The 23,281-nt window shown below is 32.7% G+C and overlaps 3 protein-coding genes and 1 long non-coding RNA gene across 5 annotated transcripts; 2 read left to right on the forward strand and 2 right to left on the reverse strand.

Moving 5' to 3' along the window:
• Positions 1-393: 393 nt before the first annotated feature.
• On the forward strand, positions 394-1,041 carry LOC125068664 (thyrotroph embryonic factor-like). Its single transcript, XM_047677936.1, has one exon. It carries the CDS (start codon positions 394-396, stop codon positions 1,039-1,041), a length of 648 nt encoding a protein of 215 aa, XP_047533892.1.
• Positions 1,042-2,198: 1,157 nt separating this feature from the next.
• LOC125068668 (40S ribosomal protein S12, mitochondrial) lies at positions 2,199-10,287 on the reverse strand. Of its 2 annotated transcripts, none has more exons than XM_047677940.1 (5): positions 10,168-10,287; positions 9,994-10,063; positions 3,906-4,090; positions 3,227-3,390; positions 2,199-2,334 (listed from the first exon to the last, which is right to left on the reverse strand). In XM_047677940.1, the coding sequence occupies exons 2-5, from the start codon at positions 10,061-10,063 to the stop codon at positions 2,253-2,255; spliced, it is 501 nt and encodes a 166-aa protein (XP_047533896.1). In that variant the 5' UTR covers positions 10,168-10,287; the 3' UTR covers positions 2,199-2,252. The 2 variants fall into 2 exon arrangements, with proteins under 2 accessions (XP_047533896.1, XP_047533897.1); XM_047677941.1 differs by having other exon boundaries at positions 10,146-10,256.
• Positions 5,578-13,839, forward strand: LOC125068669. The gene is made up of 3 exons (XR_007119788.1): positions 5,578-5,808; positions 13,306-13,439; positions 13,725-13,839. It is a non-coding gene; the product is annotated as an uncharacterized LOC125068669 (long non-coding RNA).
• On the reverse strand, positions 13,686-22,589 carry LOC125068667 (CD209 antigen-like). The gene is made up of 7 exons (XM_047677939.1): positions 22,390-22,589; positions 19,547-19,585; positions 18,990-19,054; positions 17,627-17,748; positions 17,054-17,186; positions 14,915-14,975; positions 13,686-13,809 (listed from the first exon to the last, which is right to left on the reverse strand). Exons 2-7 carry the CDS (start codon positions 19,549-19,551, stop codon positions 13,692-13,694), a joined length of 504 nt encoding a protein of 167 aa, XP_047533895.1. The 5' UTR covers positions 19,552-19,585; positions 22,390-22,589; the 3' UTR covers positions 13,686-13,691.
• Between the last annotated feature and the right edge of the window lie 692 nt (positions 22,590-23,281).

Here is a 23,281-nt window from a genome sequence, read left to right on the forward strand (position 1 = left end):
GGAAACATAAGCGAACGTTATATATATTTGAGTTTTCCTAATCAAATAGGTATAAAGACATTATTCGAAAACAATTGCCGATATTGCATTAAAAAATTGTGACATCTTGATATCATCGTAATCAAACTTCACACTCTCCTATCTGCGGTGCCAAAAAACAACAGCAGACTTGAATAGCAAATGAAAAACTATGCAACGCTTCATAATAGACCGCAAGTCACCCCATTGTTCTTCCAATATGTCCCGTTGGTTCAGGTAGCGGAAGCAACCCTTGCAATGGGTGGGGGTGCCCTGCACAATTAGGCCACACCCCTATGCATACAAAAAGACAGGGGCGATCCACAACATCATTAGTTACTCGCAATCCACCGTAACGACATCATTGTAGTAAACATGGCTCTCTGGACGCCGTACGCTGATGACGCAGCACTAGATCTATCAGTGAAGTGTAAATCGGAAAGTATGTCGCCGATACCAACATACACGGAGTTTCCATCATATCCGTGTTTGAACACAGTGCAACACAGTGTAGAACAGTACCCCTACATCGGATATGTCCAGCCTATGTACGTGCCCGTCGCTGAAGCATCGCCAGCGTCTTCGTGTTCTGGATACATGCCGCAATCGATGAGTCCTCCGATGAGGACAGGCATGATATCGCCACCAGACTCTCCCAAATCAGTGAACGAGAGAAAGCGCCCGAGTTACATGATGGACGTCGACTCATTATCGGATGATCCTGATTTTCAAGCTTTCGAAAGGGACGCCCTTAGAGCAATGGCTGAAAAGAACGGAGGAGCTTTACTCGGTAACAACCCGAGAATGCGTCGTGCCGTTCAAACCAGTCAAAACGCCGACGATTCCTATAGAAAACAAAGGGAAAGGAATAATTTTGCTGCAAAGCAGAGCCGCGATAGGAGGAAGCTTAGGGAGATCCATCTCGCTTTGAAAGTAACTTATTTGAAGAATGAATTATCTAAGCTCAAAGGCCTGCTGTCAACAAAAACATGTATGCGGTGTCACCAGACGTGCCTCTGCTAGAATTAGTATAAGATTATTTTAAAATGTTATTTATCTAATATATAAGGTCTAAGCTATATGTGCAATCTTGTAAATAGTATAGTAGTTAATTTATTAGATATTATATCGATTATGTAACAATTGCAGAATATTCTTTAAATTATTGTAAAATGAAATAAAATAAATATAATTGATTTAAGAATTAACATTTTTTTTTATTAATTTTGTGTCACCACTGACATTTGTACTTTAAGAAATAGTAACATGAGCTAAAATGTTACGTCCCTTGTTCCTGTATTTACACTGGTTCACTCAGACCTGAAACAATTGATGATTTTAAAAAGTAATGAGTAAATTTGTTACGAAATAATTTTAATTATGACAAACAGACATTTTAATTTAAAGTTTATTCGAACAATATCTAAGTCGATTCAAATCCTTTTACTAGAGAATTTTATCTCGTATCATAAAGTAAATATCTGAACTACCGAGTGTAAGCCCATTCAAGTTTCCCTTGAATAAAAAGTTAAGTACATACCTTTTTGTCACAATGGAATGGGAGCGGCTAGCGCAAGCGCCGCTTTGTGATTCTTCCGACCAATGAGATTCGTGAATCCATGTTTATTATGTATCCACAGATGATAGATGGTTATTACTTAACCTGTATATTTATTGTATGTAGCGTTTGTATATGTTTCAGTTTATATTATTTAAATGAACTTAAGATAATAATAAAAAAATATACTATTATGGTAATCGTTATTTACCAAAAGTTGATGCAAATAGTTTATAACATACTAGTTGTCGCCAGCGGCTTCGCTCGCATTTTAGGGTTTTGGCTTAAGGTATCAGGCATAAAAAAAAAATACATAAAAAATCCTTATTTTAAGTTTAAGCTTGCTTCGTAATAAGTGCTTTCAAATTCGGTTTGATGGTCTGGCCGTGAAAATGGCAGGCGGAGTAACTTTCGCATGTTTAATATTAATATAAGTAGTATAGATGTGGGGATTAAATCATCGCTTCCGGGTTATTTGTTTGTTATATTGAAATTTTGAAAACAATTACAAGATCTGTTACAAAAAAACGCAACTGTTACCGCGTTTTGTACCAAGCTGGACGTGATTTACTTAATCTTCCATGGCAGTGGGATAAAAAGACTAAAAAATAAAACAAATTCCTGTACTTAAACTAAATATATTCCGCTACAAATTACATTAAACAACTGGACACCGCTACACTTTCTGCTTGATGACGTGCGGCAAGTCGAATTTTCCCCGGACGCATTTTAGCTTCACACCGGGACAATCTTTAACTCTAAAAAATATAAAAAAAAAAAAACTATTATAGCATGTATTGTTTATGTCCGGCACATTTCCTATCTTGAAGCGTAATATTTACCCGTTTGGTTTCGCGTGAGTCTCTAGTGTTTATCTAATAATCTCGTTTGAGGTCAATGAAAAATTATAGAGATTTTCAGTTAAGAAATTGACAGTCTTTTGCCTAGCAGAATTTGTACTCATGTATCCTGAGCTGGTACTCTCTCGGGCTTTTTGGATTGCCATCCCATTATTATGAGAGTGAGGAAAAAGAGATTGCATCTGTCCTTGAGCTCGCCATTCGTATAATAATAAGCGCAAATAGAATGGTATTATTTGGCGAATAAAATCAGGTGAGGAAATCATCGTACGTTTATCTCATTTAGACTATGATTAATAAAAAAGGTGCGTGTATGCGTTATCTGTTGCGTGTGAGAAGTTCTTCTTCTTTGGCGTAATTCTAAATAGCTTTTAATTGCATGGAAATAATTAATTACAATAAAAATAAACACTAATAATTTACTTATTAATTATTATTATGAAAAATATTTTTTTTTTCTTTTTTCACCACTGATAATATTTAATCATAATTTTAAACATTTACAATTTAATAAAATAAACATTATAAAATAAGATAAGGTCCGAAGTAGTAAGTTGGTGCCTTAGCGGGCAACTTCATCCTGTAGTTTCGATGCGCGCTCATCATGAAAATTCAGTGTTCAAGTATAACTTAAAAAAATGACTCATTGAGCAAATTAATGCAAATACTGAATACTTGGGCACATGACATGATCTTGCACAATAACCTTTCCCCTATATATATTTAGCATCAATGCGCTGCAGTTCAGAGCTGTAATTGGTCCATTTCTTATATGAACTACGTCACTCACCTGCCGACCCTGACGAGGACGATGTTGTGTTCCTGCAGGTTGTGTCCGATGCCGGGCACGTACGCGATCATCTCGCGTCCGCTGGAGAGACGCACGAGCACGCATTTACGGTTAGCGGAGTTTGGCTTCTTGGGTTTTCTGATCAAGGTTTTCAGTATTACACCCTGAAATTGTGTTTCTAATTTAGCTAAAAGATAACATGTAAATTTCTCCCGGCTGCTATTCCGTATGGGTTAATATAAAATTCACGCCTTTTGAAAACAAGAGATAATTGTAACCATTTTCTTTTATGTATATTTCTAATGCGCTGTTAACTATAGTATTAAGTATTGACAGCCCTTGTTCTTCTGTTACAATTACATCCTAAAGTTACCGTTACGAGTTACTTTTCTTGAAAGTAAATAATTTTCTAAATCCAAATTATCCCTGTAAGGCCGACCAAAAGAAGAGTCAAACCATTAACATGTCGCTTAATATAGGATCTAAGTTGTAATGTCCCTTGTGTCTGTTACCCCTGACTCAAAATAACGATAACAAACTATTCTTGACTGGATGGTACCCACCCAGGTGCGCAAGCCGCTACTGTAGGTACTGTTCTACCACCGCAGACAAATAATTAAAAATAGTTAGGTTTTTCGTACATTTATAATTACAATGACTTTAGAAATAGTTAACATACCTTGGCGAATGGATTTCCATTGAGCGGGTTTCTAGATTTTCGCTTTTTGATATGAGGACCCGTTTTGTGCATCTGTGCGAGTGAAGCCATCGTTCTCGATAGCACCGATGTCGCTTGGATATTTGAGCCAGCGAGGAAGTCTGTTATAGGTGCAGCTCGACGGATTAGAGCTTGCGTGGGTGTAGCTGAACGAAAATTTGTAGAATAAGTAATATTATCATTATCTAAATACAAGTATGTCTAATACGAAAGTATCTCTGTCTCTTTATTTTTTTGCTACATCACGGTTACACTATTGGACCGATCCGTTACATTTTCCATATGTTGTACAGTCAGTATCTTAATAATCTTCTTAAACGGACATCATTTCCTAATTAGCACTAATTTTGGTTTATAATAAAATAAGATATATTTATATCGTGTCTTAGCAGATCGTATTAAATTAGTGCTAATATTATTATAATAATTGACTATTCCATTTTTGATCTTCAGCCCAAACCGGTGGTGACAATTCAAATGTGTTTATAAAAGCCTCCTCGAATAAAGTAAGTATAATTTAACTTTGATGCGAATTAAGTCGCGGTAATAAAATATTTTCATATAACAAAGTCAATGTAGATTGGAAATATAACAAAAAGAAATACAAATTCAGACCGAAGTTTTATTGTTTGAAATTGCTAGTTTTTTCATTTTCTCTTTCACTCATACTCAATATTTTCATCCCGACAAATATACTGTTATAATCAGTGTTGAAACGCATACAACAGCAGGTGCGAAACCCTCTGTTTCGGATTATCTCCTGTCTATATGTATCCTCGATATTCTACCGTAATTTGAACTTTATCACAACGACATAAGGATACCGAAAATATACATGACGAAAGGGCTAAATGTGTACTGTTAACCGCGAATTTATTGTTAAATCAAGGTTTTGTAGGCGTTCTCGCAATTGTATCAATTGTGTGGGCCGTGATCAAATGTTCACATGGTCTCGTGGGGCGTTGTGTACTTTATAGCGGGACTTGAAAGGTATGATTGACAAGTCCAAGGTGTTGTACGATTCGATGCAGCGGGAACATCAAGTGTGGTCCGTTAAACAATTATTTCGAATTTGTATACATTTTTTGTAGATACGGTTAAATCAACTGCAATGGACTTACATGTCGATATGAGTTTTGTGATTTAGTTTGTTTGGACGCTGATATACTTTCCTGGTTATTATACCAATCAACTGTTTTTGGGGTGCATTTAAAGTTATTTTGTAAAACGTCGTAACTTGCCCCTTTATTACCCAAATGAATGACGTTAATAAGATTAAGTAATCCAAAATTATAGAAAAAAAGACCGACTTTGCTTTCGAAGTGGAATCGATTTAATATTGTAAATACTATTTCCATAGTCAGGTTTCATATCAGCGGGCGAATTCATTTCCAGAAATCGCCAAAGTCGATGACACATTTGATGTGTCACGTGGTCACAGAAACGACGACAAAAACGCTTCAACTCAAATTGAATGCGTATCTTCAAGTCGACTGATTGTTCTTCTAAATTAAACAAAACGAAAAGATTCCCGTTGCAGATTTGTTTTAAACATATACCTACTTACTAAATGTTTAGAAATTTTTAAAATACATGTTATTCCATGCAAATTAAAAATGTTCCAGGAAGCAGAAACATGTTCAGAAGTTAAAATTATTTGAGCAACAACTAAAATAACAAACGTATACCAGAGTCGAAGGCAATATCACGTAGTGTCCGGCAGAATGTTATTGTTTGAGATAATCGTCGCCAAGTGTCTCCTGGGAGAGAGACTTGCATCTGTCTAGCGCAAGCAAATATTATAATATCGGTGCAAGTTACGGGCTGAACACTTGTTAAATTTATTAAGAAGACGTGGAGGTAGGTATGTACAGTATGACTTGTAGACATCAAAGACAATTTTAAATTAAAGTAATAATAATATAAATTAATTTATACTAAGGGTACCTATATAAGACATTAAAACAAGAAACTCAATCGAAAAATGAATAACAGGAGTTGATTTTTATCTGAAGTATTATTTTGACATATTTTTAATAGAGAATTTATCCAAACTCAAATATTATTGTTACGATATAAGTTAACTAGTCATTGAAAATTTAGCTGTTGATAAAACTCTGTATGAATTTAAGTCAATCGTTTAATTTATCAAAGTCATTAATAATTGTGTGTGGTATGATTTAATAACGCTGACACCCTTAACTTAGACAGCGTCTGAAACAGTACCTGCTCTTTTTGCGGATTATAATCCGCTAATAGTGGGCATTGTCCGCAGATGACGGACACATAGATTTGAAATTATCCTTTCTGACAACGTTGCTTCGAAATTGTTCAGAAAAAAAAAAATCCACAGGCGACAATAGGGAAGAGTTGAGCCACGGGAGCATTGTGCGTTCCCAGAAACGCTGTAAATCATATTTGTGTAAGAATAACATTAATACCACTCACAAATGGTACAACTTTATCACACTGATGGATAATATGAAATCCCTTTGCATTCGCAATTGTCAATTCAACTCCTTACACAATGCGCGCGGTTATTGCAAATAACTGCACATTATTATCAAAGACTAATCCCAAACTGAAGATAGGATGGAATATTTATCAAAATAGTTTAATTCTTGGAAGGATTCTTAAGACTTCTAGAAGAAAATTTTAGATATCAGTTCGTAGCATCGATGAGATGATAATATTCTGTTATATATTTAGAAGCTATATTTCTATTTATGTTACATTCATATTATATATGGAGCAGAAGTAATACATCTTAAATGTCCTACTAATGGGTACAAGTTCCTTTTCTTTTGACGAGAAGATAGCTTATTCCAGCAGGCTGCTCTATAAGGTGCTAATGATAATTTGGAATTTCATTCAACACATCCGTCTTTATTTACAATGTTTTCTTAACGAATTATAAACACATATTAAGCACTTAAACGGAAGGTTTTAGATTTCTCAAAGCTTCGATTTTAAGGACGAGCGAAACTTCCGCGTCTTAAACGTTAAAGGATCTGCGGCGAAGCGATCAAAACTGACACAATTGATTCATTGCTACTCGTACTTTCTATGAGAAAGTTTGATATGGGAAGATCCCACGCAGCGTCTGGTCAACAATCCTTCGCTTAGTATTATGTCATAAACACATCGAAATATTAATAATTAGTATTTTTGTTAGATATATGTTAGAACGATAATATTAATTTATATTAAAGATAATAATTATTTATTCAAAAATATATATTTATAAATTGTTTTTACTGAAAGTAAGAAGTAGTAGTAGGTATAAAAAGAGACAAAAAACTGATTTGTACAAGAATTTATAAAAAGAAACATAAATCTTTTTTAGGAGTCTGTGGACTCAGCTTATTGCTGAATTTCCAATCTCTTAAAAAATACATAATTTGATTAAATCTTGAAGTACCATATCATTTTGCATTGAGAATGTTTAGATGTGTTGATTGATTATATAATGAAATTTCTTTGGACGAGAGTAAGATTACGAAGTAAAATGTGACTGCAATTATTTGCGTATATAACGTTTGAGCAAAACGTTTCAACAGAGTTGCAAGTAGGTACTTTGTTTACTTTACAAAGACTTTTATCAGTTGCTCGGTGCCATTTAAAAGAAAACATATTACTCTTTACCGTGGTTGACATTCAATTGCATTTTTTTCTATTATTGAATTATATGACAACATTTCAAAAGAGCGGTCATAGAAAAATTTGCATGAAATAGCTGAGTCATTGTCCGGTAAAGCAGTGTTCGGTGTAGTAATCCTGAATCTGCAAGTAACGTGCGACAATATGCACAAAGCCGAGGTGTGAATGAGATCTTCATCAGCGGTCAGCGCTGACTCATGCCACCCTCGCAACCCTTATTTACGCTTCGAATTGTGTAGCGTTAGCAAATTAAATTTTACCATTAATGCTTGGACTTTACCAATTTTAATACTAAGCATAATAATTGGAGATTACTTATTTATATTTTATTATAAGTTTCTTAATAAAATTTTATGAGATAAAAGTTCTGAGGTTGGTTATAGAAATAAAAAAAAACAGCTATTATTTTAGGCTCGTTTTAGAAACAAATAATTCTTAGTCACAGTTCTACAAATTTATATATATATATATATATATAGTAAGTTCCATAATTTTTACTGTACCTATCAGCTGTTATGAGGCCTCAGCTGTTAGAATGTGTCGCTCAAACTAAATTTTATGCCCGTTCCGATAAGCTTTGAACACAATTCAGACGCTAGTAACAATAAAATTTAGCATATGAATAGTAAATACGTCAACCGACCAATGACCACTTAGAATTTAAGTTAAAGTCCTATTAGTTAAGTTAGTTAAACTCCGGGTTTCACTAGCGTTTCAGAAACTATATCTATTGCATACAATAGATATTGCTTTGCTGTCGGTACATGTCCCAGTGGACATAATCCGGGTCCACGCGGAAGGGTTCCACGCAAAAGACAGGCGCGATCGCAATCCCTAACCAACGATTGGTATACATACCAAAATAACCTCTATTCCTGTCGAAAATAAAGAAGACTTTCCCTCACAAAATCCAGGCAGCTGCCAAAATTGATGCAGATGTCGATTCCGCGTAGCGAAATGACATGTCCGCTAAATTGACAGTTATATACGGTTTCCTATTTACAATCGGATTTATTTACGTACGCGTTATTTATGCGAGGTTTACATTGCGGTTTGAAATATTTGGCCATATACGCAATACGAAAACATTTATTTCAATTGAAACATTACACAAAAATATTGGATAAATTATTTTAACTGAAGTATTTGTCCTTATATAATGTCTAACGGTATTTGCTGAGGCGCTGAGTCTCTGTCAGGGAAGATAAATGCGGATTCTGCTGAAGGTTTGAGTCTAAAGTGACAGTAAAATTTCTTAAGATAATTTTATAATAATCTTTATGGCATTTAAAGCTAATAATCATTATTTAGTTTTATATAATATTTAGTAACTTCCAAATTATGTTATATGTGATTTATTTACTGATGAAAAAAGAAATGAATTCTTTTATTTATTTTCATACTATGGCCCACAGGATAGCGGACATGAATCTTAACTAATAATTCTAAGTTCAAACCCGGGCAATTACAACTGAATTTTCATAGGCTTAATTTGTTTAAAATCAATCTCATATACAGTGGTGAAGGAAAACATAGTGAGATAACCTACGTTTGGTAGGTGAGAATATGTCACATGTAAATTCCAATCTGCATTCGAGCAGTGGGGAGTTTACATGCTATTTACTTTACTATACAATTACTCCATTTCGTTAAAATTTTCTTGCTGTATGAGTATGTATTCTTGTTATATAAAAAAATTCAAATAATCTCCTCACACACCAGATATTGCTTCATTCTAGTTTTAAATTCAGGATTAATTACAGACTTTTAATCAGATAATAAGGTTTGATAGCAATATTTTATTGTACTGTAGTGATTTTAATTTTGTCATGATTTGACTATCATTAAAACTTTAGATTGATTAATAAATGAATAAAATATAAAGTAAGAAATAGATACTATACATATTATGTAAGATGGTTTACAACAAGTTGAATTTTTTTTTAAATGTTCTTTTTATATGAAACCCACTCTCAGTCAGGGTTGGTCATCAGGCCTTAGGTATAAAGAGTAGATTATATCCTTCTTTAGGAATTAAGCTTGCTTCTAAACAAATATAATTGAATTCAGTTCAGTGATCTGGTCGTGAAAGCTTAAGAAACAGACAGACAGAGTTACTTCCGCAGTTATAATATAAATATAATTACATATTGCATATATGGCCTTACAAATAAAAACCGACAACAATATAAATTTTAAAAACATATTACGTATAGTTATTTACGTATTATGTATAGTTATTTCATTTATTATACAGAATACTTATGTAAGATATTTAGTAGCACTATAAACATAAATGGTCATAAATTTTGAAAAGACAGACAAGTTTTGTGGATCTTAGGAATAAGATAAATTCTTAAGATAAAAGGGTAAGTGCAATATTATTTACCACTATAAGCAGGGCATTGTGTTCTTAATCCAATAGATAGCAGCGACATTCCTTTTCTTAGTAAATTCATCTGAAAAACGAATACTAGGTTATAATTAACGCTCAAGATATTTCAATCATAATACATCAAAGTAGTTCACTAGCATATTTACTTAAGGCTTCATTTTCAATTACCTTAACACTATTTTAATATTATTTAGTACTTTTGTTTATAAAAGTCCAATAAGTTAATGGTTTTTCATAACATAACCTTAAATTCTATATTTATTTTGGCATTTGACATATGGAATTATGGATGACAGATTGTCAGTGCTGCATGTTAATGAAAAAAGTTTTATAAATATTAAAAAAACATCAGTGACTATATAAATAATTTAAAGAAAATATTTTAATAATATCTTCAAAATTATACAAGTTAACATATTAATAATAAATTGACGCTATCTTTATATTCTCGATAGATGTCACTTCTATCTTGAACTTATAAAATTCACCGCTATTCAACGATAGATGTCGCTTCAATGACTACATTTTATGTATTTGCAAAGTCCCGTAAATGTTATAATAAAACTGCTGATTTTATGTTGATACTTGATATCAAAATCTCTACATAATATAATGCTAGTGTTTGACTGTTTCTAGATTTGACCATTCAAGCAGCAACAGAATTAGTCATCAACCGAAAAGTGATTGCCTTTTATCACGGAAATACATTTTGTAGTGAAAGCACGAACAAATTATTACAGTAACATTTTTATAGTGGTTATTCATTTTTTAATTATCTATCACGGCAGTTTGAAATATAAAATATATTATTGTACTAATTCAAAGTTTTACATGCATATTTACGGTTAAAAATAAATAACTGATATACAGTAATTTATTTTTAATCTACCTACATTAATTTAACCATAATAATTGATGCGATACTACAATTTTTATTCTAATTGTTATCAAAAAGTACGCAAATATTGGTAGGTAAGATTTTTCGTATTTGTTGAAAATAAATACGAAATTATTATTATTATTAATAATAATGTTTTATTGGTATACAGTATGATACATAAATCAGAGGCCCTATACCCCTAAACTAGGTGACCCCGTATCTTAAAGGACAGAGAGTTTCCAATCAGTGCGTACATTTGTTAGTGAATTAAAAATATATAATTTATTTTACCAAATTAAATAGATGCTATTATTACCAGTTATATTTTTATATGTAAATTAAAACAAAATCTAAAGTTGCCATATAATTAAATCAGTATAACACTTTAAAGCTTTTAAGAGTTGAGTAAAACTGTTTAAGAGAAAACGTTACCTGGAACGACAGGACTTCATAAGAAGATGAGTGCCTGATATAGTAAGATTGAATTAAAACTTCAGGTAAAATCTCTTCAAGTTTTATGAGCTCGAATACGACTTTACCATTTATATGGCGGCTTTAACATAATCTCCGAAGAAGAGATTTTATTTAACGTTATATCCGAGTTTATATTATTTTGCTTCGTGGTTTCGACTTTAACTATTTGCATTTCATTATCGTATATTTGGATTGTAACTATTTAATTTAGAAAGTACTACTCGTGTTGACTTTGCATAGGTGTTTTTGATATTTTTTTAAATAATTGATGAAACATAATATTTTTGGTAACTGAGCGGCTGATTAATATATTCCATTGCTTGCTTTTTTTTTCTATGACATTTGTATTTAAATATTTATAAAAATACTCGTCTCTGGTATAAAGTCTATATTTTTATTAAAAGAAAACTTTTAAAAACTATTGAAATAACGACTAAAATTCACACATATTTCATAATAAAATCTTGCACTGCATATAGTTTTGCAGCGTTCAGTTGGTGGCCGCCGGACTAATAATACGTTCAGATAATGAGATAATAAAACATGCATCATATGCGCATCCTAGGTCAATACTGAAATTATATATTATTGAACCGCGCCAAGCAATCAAACAAACTTTGTAATATTCCTAACATCCTTACAATATATCTAATGTATTCCTGAATTGCGGTTTTCGTTGAATGTTTTTTGTAGAAAGAGAAGTCAACTGCGTTGTTTTTTTTTTCTAATTCAGTTAATTGTGGGTTCAGACTCAAGGGACAAACGTTTGACGTGACTAATATTGATACAAGAATTTATACATAATTTTGTTTCTAAAGGTTTCGTCTATATAAAATGCCGCGATATTGAAGTTTATTTGTACGGTTTATTTAAATACATAGAAAATAGTTTGTACGTAGCTCGTTATGTGTTTCGTTTTTCAATTCTTTAGGGAGCGTTAGGCGTTTGTTTATCAGTATATTGATTCTTTGTTGTGATATCGGAATTAATTATGTCTAGTATTTCATATATAATAAAATAATGGCACGGATGTGGTCGTTGTATTTCAAATATTTTTGCATGTCCTGTTTTTTTGGGATTCAGAGTTCAAGCTATAATCGATTTTTATCTTTTAAGCATTCTGATTTTAACGCGGGTGCCTTTCAACAGTCAATTAAACTATGACATATAACGTAACTACCCTAGGTACTCAGAAACAACTACAACTTCTAAACTACCACTATCGTAAGTCTAGTTTTTTATGTCAACACTAACCTTTTAGCCGAGACCTCCAAACACATGTCATTTTTTCCACAAACCGTATATAGTAAATAATAAACACTGTGAATGTGTTTATATGGTTGTCTTTTTATACAGTTCGTAGAAAATATGCATAATGCATATTAATTTTATAACTTTAAGTATATACAAAAGTATATAAACATTTATTTATACCTTAGATTACACCTGGCGCTGCGGCGAAATAATTTTTATTTATTAATAAAAAAAACATTAGATCACATATTTATATGAACTGTTAACTTCATTTAAATTAGACTAATATTATAAGTACTTATAATTTCCAATTTCTTTGTTCTTTTATTTATTCTAAGCAGCGAGAGAGAGAGAAGAGATCTCTGTATAATATAACGTCGCTTCTAAGGTATAATATATATATTAGCGTTGCAGAACTATCGATAGTTTGACTATAAATAGTTGACCTCGAAAACTATTCAGGATATCGATAGTATCGATAGTCTGTCGATATGCAACACTACTATATATTATATTATACCTTATATTTGTTATTAATTTTTTTACGTAAATAAAATAAGTTATACTGAATTATAAAATTTTATAACGTCAAAGTATTTAAAATTAAATATAAATTATAATAGTATGTAATTTAAAATTGTGAATCCTTATCAACGAATTAATTTAGTAATTCTCATTTATGTATATTTTAAAATCAGTCCACTAAGACGAGAGAGCGCGCATCAAGAGTTTCGTCACGACAGACGCCCGGGAGAGATAGTTTAATTGGCAGAGCACCTTGAGCGCGATGCATCGCCTCTACGTGTTCAAACTTGGCTGCGTCGCAAATTCGGTAAACTTTGTATGCTTTTATAGAGAATATCAATTTCATATTTTATTTTTAAGGTGTTTTGAATAATTTGATATTTAGTTTTATATTTATTCTTCTAAAATAAAAAATCAACGGGCTAGTTTGCCTGTTATGGAAACTGAGATGTATCTGATACCAGTTATTATATCAGCACACACTTCAAAGATGATCGCTTATATTAGGACAATTGTTTGCCGTTATATAGTTAATTAAAAGAACATAGATTGGATTGTGTTATATTTTATTTTTTAAATTAATTTGACAAAGGTAAGGCTGTCGACGGTGGCACCAAAAATCGCGAAGCCAGTGCACGGCGTCGAGTCCCGCGCAGTGGGGCTCCTCGGGCGCGTCGCTGTAAGCGAACATATGTAAAGAACATTAGGTAACGCTTTATTGGTATATACTGTTACACCTAGCAGGCAATATATAGTGCAGTCATTTTAAATAGAATATTGTTACATATACTAGCATTACCGTAAGGGTATTACTATCATTTTTTGTAGGAATATACACGACGGTGTTGTGAATTATTTAATGAATTTGTCTTCCTGCTATAAGCTTACTAGCCACATTACCATCTTTACTATAGGGCACATGGCGCTCGTGCTCAGGGCCCCCATCCTGAGAGGGTCCGAAGAACCATAATTTACCAAATTAAACAAAAAAATATCTAGCAAAAGGGTCCCAAATTTATGGGTGCCCAAAGGCTCCTGCATAGCTTGAGACGGCTCTGACTAGCCATATGTACATGCGGATGTGTGAAAACGAATAGGCATTATAGGTATGTCTATTTAATCATACAGTTCGATGGGACAGTAACATGACCGGATAGAGATCACTCGTAGAGTCAACGGTTTTTCACTATAAAACTAAGAATTTTTCGACAGAAAGACTTAATAACTTATGTTAGCTCAAGCTAATTCGAACCCTACACCTGTAGCTTTAAGATCGAGTATACTATATATTTGAATAGATTATTTCGATGTATTTGACGTTGAGTGTGATTATTATCTCTTAATTATCGTTAAACTGGTGGGAATATTAACCGTTCGTTGGTTTTTCAACAAGGGTTAATCGGTAAAGGTCACGTGGGCCAGTTGGTAGCAAGCGGGATTTGATTTAGACAGTTATTAATACAATTGAGCTGTATTTCTAGATAAACAATATTTGAATTACGGTATATTGTTCAAATGACTTCAGTTGGCTGAGTGGATAAAACTTCGGATCTGCTTTTCGCACTACACACGATAATCGTCTGTATTATAAGAATATATCTTTATTCGTGTTATGAATCGTAATGTTACAGGATTCAATTAAATGTTAAGCTACCATTCATTCTTTTTCACAAGTAACAATGGTGGAAAAAGTAGCTACCGAGTTTCTTGCCAGTGCTTTTATGAATTTACTTGAAAAAATATTTTGATTTTTGATATTTAACTATATACTAAAAAGCTTACCTGTAACCATTCCCGTTGCCAGTGGCCCATTCGTGGAAACCAGTTTCGTTTATGTTTTCACCTGGAACAGATACGAATTTAATTAACCCATAACGAATTTTATGTAATAATTAAAAACAACATTTACTTAGTTTTTTAATTATAATTTAACCTAATGATAAAGAGACCTCTGTTTATAAACAAGGACTGTGGAAGAAATTATAAGCAAATTTAATTAATAATAAAGTTACGAGATTACCATCTGAAATGTCATATGCGTCTGTAATTGCAGACCTTAAAACAGGAACACCGCGATACAAATTATTACGTAATATATCTTGGGGCAAAACCTAGTTAGGTGGGATACCTATGCTACGGTTCTCATATCATTATTAAATAGCGTAACATATATTTTATACATTATCTCTTAGCTTGCTTCAGACGTTGACCAGTGAGTTTAAAAATGACAATTTTTCAAACGACCTCCGTGGTCGAGTAGTCTTTACTTTGCGGTACCGTCATTACTTCTGATTTTCCATAACACAAGTGCTTTAGCTACTTACATTGGGATCAGATAAATGTATGTGATGTTGTCCAATATTTATTATTAAAATTAAATATAAAAAGACAAAGATTCCCAGTTGAATTCCAAGAAAATATCATTGAGTTCATCTTAAAACATTTGTATTTATAATTCACATATTCGGTGGAATAGTAAAAGATCTGGTATTTTGCCTCCTGTGTCTACTAATCCGTAGTGTATCATCGTGGTGGAATTGGCACTAAATCTTCTGTTCAGGAGAAGTATTAAGTCCAACAGAGAGACAATGATAGGGCGTCACTTTTGCACCTCTTGAGTTGCTTAGTAACCTTATTACATTTATGCGACAATGAAGTGACCAGAAAAAGATATGATGAAATATGAAAATGCCATAATTGGGATAAATCGTCCACAGTCCGCACCTGAGGTAATATTAAAATATATTTTTATGCTTATCTCTCAGTGCGATATAGTTTCAAATAGCGTTGTATAGCTACATAAAGTTCATTCTAAGGGCAGCAGGAGTAACGACAACTACGATGTATGATGATATCCTGATTCTATTCAACTACATTATAGATTCTTTCATATATGACTTTTCTGATAATTTAGCTCTTGTATAATTTGCGTCTATTTTTACATTTTTCATTGTTACTCCGTTCCTATTGGTCTTAACGTGATTATATATAACCAATGGCCTTCCTTGATAAATGGGCTACCTAATACTGATTTTTTTTTAAATTCGTACTAGTTGTATCCAAGATTAGCGCGATCAAACAAACTAACACTTCAGCTTTATAAAATACGTTATCATGAGCTAATAGCTTTGCTATATTTCGCACTAAAACAGTTCTTGACAAATATATCAATTCATCAAAATCGATATAATTAATATATTAAGGTCAAACTTGTCTCTATTCATTGAAATCGACTACATTTCATTTCACTGTCCCATTTATGGAATATACATATATATTGCTACTTGGCGACAGAATATCTTGGGTTTGCACAAAGCTCGGCCGCCAAGTAGTTTCTGTATTTTGTTGTAAAGTTGATCGGGCTTCTACCTATAGCAATGCGTGCTCTAAAGGATCAGCCTTAAAGCGTTTATCATTAAATAACGCTTATCATATTATTTGAATTTTCCCACAGTAAGCGCTATGCAAGGGACACCTATGGGGTAGCGAGACATAATCGTTAATCACAAAGACGTACGTAAGTTTTATAAAATAAAGATGAGATTAAAGAAACTTCATCTATAGAATTCTTAAATCTTAAAGCACGCCTGTCGCCTATCCATTTTAAATTAATTATTAAATTTAACTTGTATTGTTCCACTTAGTTATTTCACATACACTGTTAGATGAAGAATGCAACGTACTATTGATCAAGGAAACTCAATTATTTAGAACGATGCATAACTTAAAATAATAAATTTAAACAATTAAAGCGCTATTTAAAGACCTACTAACGCCATCTATTGGCAGCAAAACAAACTAATTATTTTTTATTAAATTTTGTATGCTCGGGTATCAATCACTCAAGAATGCGCGCCGTTAATAATTACTTTAACGTGAATGAATGCGCCTACGTGAGTGAGTAGACCTATAAATTCTTACCATCAATATTCTTCCAGACCCTGTAATCATCGAGGTTGTTAATGCCAAGCCACACGACCACCTGGTACTCGCTGTCGACGATACTGGGGTAGTGCATTCCTCGGACCAGCTTTTGCATAAATGAGAACTCCTCCTGTGAACGAGTGTCGAGTAATTATTCTACATCATTCATAGTATATATGAATACTTATATGTATGTATTTTATATGTAAAACGGAAAATCCCTTGAAAGTTATGTCTAGTATAAAACGGACAAACATGACATAATTAAAAAAAAAAAACAATTTTTTATATCAACACACACAATCATGACTTTAATCGCAGGTTCGATCTTGACCCCTTGGTCTTGTCGCCCAAACTCCTAGCACTAATGTTCAGCTTAATTAGAGGGGTAAATAGGAATTCCTCAAATCACATTGCTACTATACATTTTAAAAAATAAATAGCGTTATACACATAACATAAGTAAGCTAATTAAAAACTCAGAATTAACTTAAACAACGAGGGTCGTTTAGTACGTGAGATTAAATGATGATTATAGAGAAAAGTTACAACGTGCGTAAGGCAACTTACTAAAGTTTTGGGAACTGCTAATTTAGCACCATCATCTTCACACTTGTCCCTGGCTACCGGCCACGTCTGAGATTGATAGAATATTCGATACCCGATATCCGTCGTTTTGTCTACGACGTAACCTGAAAATTACAATTTTTTTACATAATCATCATCCTTACATAGTATAAAACAAAGTCGCTTACCGCTGTCTGTCCTTATGTCTGATCTTTAAAATTACACAACGGATATACGATACACGAATATATCATACAGCGCTATTGTCCATGGGCGATGGTGACTACTCACCATCAGGTGACCCATTTCCTCGTCCGCCGACCAATATCATAAAAAACAAAACAAAAATCCAATTACTATTGTTGTGTTCCGGCTTGAAGGGCGAGTGAGTCAGTGAAACAGGCACAAGGGACATAACATTTTAGTTATATAATATTTCATACAGTGCCAAATGTCTATGACGATGTTCCATTTGCTAGTCTGCCTATCCATTTAAAATAACATATATATATATAAAAGCGTAGAAAATGTCGCCAGTATATTGTATATATTTAAACACAGTATAAAATGTTGTTACGCGGAGCTACAAATAGTGTAAGCTGAGAGTAAAACCAAACGACTTGCATCGTAGTATTTTAAATGAGTAGTTTTGTTCATTTTAAGTTCTGAACTTGATACTTCTATCTTTAGTACTGTCTGTAAAATAGTTCACGTAAATTTTATGTTTTAAATTTTAGCAAGGAAACTCTGTAAAAGTATATTTTTTAGTGGCTGATATTAAAATCTACGCAAAGAGTAACGGATTAAAGAGTTTTATATTTATCTTTTTATGTTCGAAATTCAAATGATGATGAGAGGAAAGGCGACATATTATGATATTATCTTACACTGGAGAAGTATCGAATGCGCTCTGTTCTCTTTAAGATAAGAACAGATGTAGACTCTGCAGTATTTATAAAAAAAAACAATGATATGATGTACCTACAAGCAATAATACACTACCGTATGCCGTACACGGCAGTACCCAAAAGTATGTACTTTTTCTATCTTATTTATTATTTATTTTTAAAACTTACCACTCTATAACACTTCATTATTATTTATATACTATGTAAATTTGAACTAGAGTAACTAATTAAACATGCATTAATTATATCAATTATCAGTTTAAGAAGATTTCTTTACAAACTCGTATAAATCCAGCATGAACCATAGTTAAGTTGACTGCATTATTAAAATTTGAAAATTAAACATAATCATAGCTGCGTATGTTTGACGTCATAACAATGACGTAATCCCTTATGAAAAATGACAGAGTTATATAATATTTTTACGAATTAAAGTGTGCTAACTGTACAGTACTTACCGTCAGGCGCGTCGCATCGGATGCAGGGCAGCGCTATAAAGAATGTGACAATCGTAACTCGCCCTCTGCAATCAGACGACGCTCGTTATATCGGCCATTTTGTTTTATTTTCGCTGTTACGAATGTTACGACGTTGTACTTTTGGCGGGAGTTAGTGAGAAAGCAGACGTTCGCGTTTATAGTGTGTGGGTGTGTATGTGTTATAATGAGTGTGTGTGTGATCAAAGCTGCTTTAGCTTGTAGAATTTATAGTTTGATAATATAACTATATCTATTACAGTTGGTCTTATTTTCGACAATAATTTGGATTTCGAAAAAATACTTACAAATGTTCTATTTGTAAGATCGCTAGTTTGCAGCGTGTGCTTGGCGTTTTTGTGTTATTCACACAAATTGCAAGTGTACGAGTGCGCCTGTGCTTGATCGTGGGTTTGTGTGTGTGTGAGAATGAAAGTGACAAGTGATCGTGTGCAAGTTGTGCGTTTATGAGCGTTTATAAGTTAATGTGTAAGCGTGATCGTTTCTGTCGTTCGCAATTTTTTAGTTTCATTACTTGCCTCATGATTGGTCTTCTGGCGGAAATATTATGTGTTTACCTATAAAAAACAACAAGTAGATATATTGTAGAACGTTTAAGGTAAATTATAACAATATATATTTACTCTAATTTAATATACAAAATATATAAACATAAGTGTAATTAAGAGGTAACTTCCAGTCGTATTTTGCTATATTTTTTTTTAATCTCTTAACTATTATTATTGATTTAAAATTCAACGTGTATACAATAACACGTAGTCTGAGAGGTAGTGCAAAGATTTTCAGTAAAAAAAAAATATTAAAATATACTTTATTCAAGTTGACTTTTACAAGCAGTTTTGAATTAAACACACTATATTAAGTGCCGAACCGGCATGTAGATTCTGCCGAGAAGGAACACTTTTTCAACATTTAAAATAAAAAGTTATGTACTAAGTTAAGTATATAACTGTAAGTTATTAGTTAAATACAATTATATATGTATATAATATATCCTGCCTGGAAACCAACAGGTATATTAATATTGTATAATAGGGTACTACATATAAATTGATTTAGCAATAAGGAATTTATTTTTATTTTTATGTGTTGTTCGTAATACACAACACAAATTAAAAAAACAAAAAGCTGTAACAAGACAACATCGGCTGACCGGCCTTCGCAAATAAAATATTAATGGGGTTATATTGTGTCAATAGCGCTCAATTAAACCTAATTTAATTTAATAATGATTGAGGATCGGTCAGTGATGCTGCAATGTAGCGAAGCTCGGCAGATTTAGGGATTACAGTCGGCTAGCTGAATCGCTCAGCGACGAACCACAACCAAATCAAATAATTAATAACGGTTGTAATTAATTAGTCAGTTAAGTCGAGATTTACTTTGATACTTAATAAAGGGTTAAAGTAATTTTCCGTAATATGGTCATTTATTATCATCGAAAAATAAATAATTCTTAAACAGTAACTCAAAATCAAGCTATTTTTAATAATAATATAAATAATATAGCTTAAATATTAAAAAATGTAACTTAAACTAAATGAAAAGGTAAAAAAGACTATTCCGAAATATCTCTTTAATAAATCCATAAAGTTAATTGTAAATTTTTTAAACTACTTATTAATTTACCCGTAATTAATTTTTTTTCTTAATAAACAAAGCATTCGTTGATTTTCATTAAGGGGATATAACTAATTAAATATAAATTTTATGTACATTATGTATACATACACAGTTGAATATATACGTCACGTGAAAGAGGAGTAACTGGTGTTTCTAGCTGTAATTTCTCGTTAAATATACATTTTGAACCGGTGGTTGAATTACATTTTATAATTCCGACTGTTACTTTCAAAATAAGTTCAAGAAAAATATCGCTTGTTTAGTTAAATCTGGTGTATGCTCTTATGCTGATGTAAGTTAATAAGTAAGAATGTAAGTTGATAAATATTTTTGGTCAGACGACTGACACAGGTGGTCACGGTTATATCGGAGAGTAAGATCGGATGCGAAGCGACGCAGATGTGTCACGAATTACCGCCTAGCATACACAGGAAGCATGATCCATAGGGAACATGAAGATTTCAGATGCAGACTAGAGGTAGGTTCGAGCAATCGTATCAGCGATGATGCGCAGGAAATAGGCGGCAATTTCGTAAGCAAAGCGATTTAAACGTGTAGAATGTAGTCACCGGCCATAATGCTACTACACACGGAATGGTTATCACGATTGTGACATCAGGACATAACTGGTATCGATAATGTATTGTATGTTAATACAAACAACAGGAGCTGCCTTCGCTAATACATTGTTATTTGTTTATGAGTACTTTCTATACATATGTTTTTATATAACGCTTTGAACTATATACTGTTATTGAAAGCAAAATATTTTTACTCCAGCATTACCACCTGTTCGAAATTTAGAACGCGTGCATCTTAACCGATGATTTCGGGTTGAAACCCAGGCAGGCACCACTGAATTTTCATGTGCTTAATTTGTTTTTATAATTCATCTCGTGCTCGGTGGTGAAGGAAAACATCGTTAGGAAACTTGCATGTGTCTAATTTCAACGAAATTATGCCACATGTGTATTCCGCCAACCCGCATTGAGAGGAGAGGAGGCCTTTAGTCCAGCAGTGGGAAAATTTACAGGCTACTAATGCTAAAAAAAAATGCTAATATAGTATATACATATCATTACTTTTCAGATGATTTTTAACAGACATTAAATTCATATAATTTTCTCAAAATATATAACATGACACTCTATAAAAGGTTTAATCAATGCTTAGCGGTAGTTTAAGTAACGATTGCAGAAAATTATTTAAAAAAAAAATCGTTTTTTTATTTTTTTATTCTGGCTTTTATTTGTGCCGCAGATTATTTCGCCAATGTCACGTGCGAAAAAAAAAACATATGGCAGTACATTGTAAAGGGCTGTAAATATAACTGTCACTCAACAACAACATCAAAGCTTATTAGTAGTATTAGTAGTGTATTGAAAGCCTCCGTCTTTTGTCAGGCGGTAGGGGGCAACTGGTGACATTTATTCTGTTTTACCAACAAAATCGGAATTGCGATTCAATGGTGAAATGCTGCTAGCATTCCTATTTCTTGGCACCATTGAACACGGCCATGTTTTGTGCAGTAAGTGTAAATATTTTTCATGTAAATAAAGAGTATAGTGTTGTTCTAACTTCTGAGTTTCTTGCCGGTTCTACATTCCGAACGGCTGATAGTTTTACGTTAAATACGTTTGTATAAAATGACGATTCAAAAGTGCTTGTGAAAGTCTATTTGAATAAAGTGAGTAAATATTTTGATTTTATTTATTATAAGTATAACAAATGAACTCACCGAAACACGCTGCGTCCGGGACAAATAGAATAACCAATTTTATCACTGTTTGTACACTATATGTTTAAATATACCCTCATTTAATTAACATTAAAATAAAACCTATATATTTTATATTATAATAGCTTAAATAGTTGTCCCTTAACAAGAATTATACTTATATGATGTGTGTACAGGGCGACGTCGCTTTCGTCACTGCGCATGCGCGATAACGGCACTTCAGTAACGAACGGTACTGATAAATTTAAAAACATAACAAATGTTTTTATACTATACGTTGATAAATATTTTTGACACAGTTTATCGAAACGATCACAGACATCGTACTTGTTAAGTCAAATTGAGTTCTTATATCATAATTAGTTCTACTAGTTTTTTTGGTTCATGATTCTATTATTTTGATTGCGTTTAGTCTTGACGTACGTACAATGTACATGTTCCATTTCCAGTTGGTATTAGAATCGAAATTACAAATAAAATATTCAATTTTTGTTTCATGAAATAAGTTATGTTAAATGAATGATGAATGAAATGGTTAAAATATCAAACGGTGCTAATGTCTATGAGCAGTGCAGCCCATTTACCATTAGGTAGCCCATTTGACCTGATGGTAAGTGGTCACCATCACCCACACAAAACAAAAACACATTGTCACTGTTTTTCATGTCATATCATCATGGTATGCGTACTGGCAATGGGCAACCTGATGGTAAGTGGTCACCACTTCCCATAGTAACTTGTACTGGAACTAAGATGCTATGGTCCATGTGGCTGAGTGTCCCACAACCATACTATACTACTGCAGTTTGGCGGCAGAACGTATGACAATAGGGAGGTAGTTATCGAGACGGATGACCTGGGATTTAAATTGATTTTTAAATAATATTATAGG

Source organism: Vanessa atalanta, chromosome 14 (assembly GCF_905147765.1).
Source record: "Vanessa atalanta chromosome 14, ilVanAtal1.2, whole genome shotgun sequence".
Classification (NCBI taxonomy): domain Eukaryota; kingdom Metazoa; phylum Arthropoda; class Insecta; order Lepidoptera; family Nymphalidae; genus Vanessa; species Vanessa atalanta.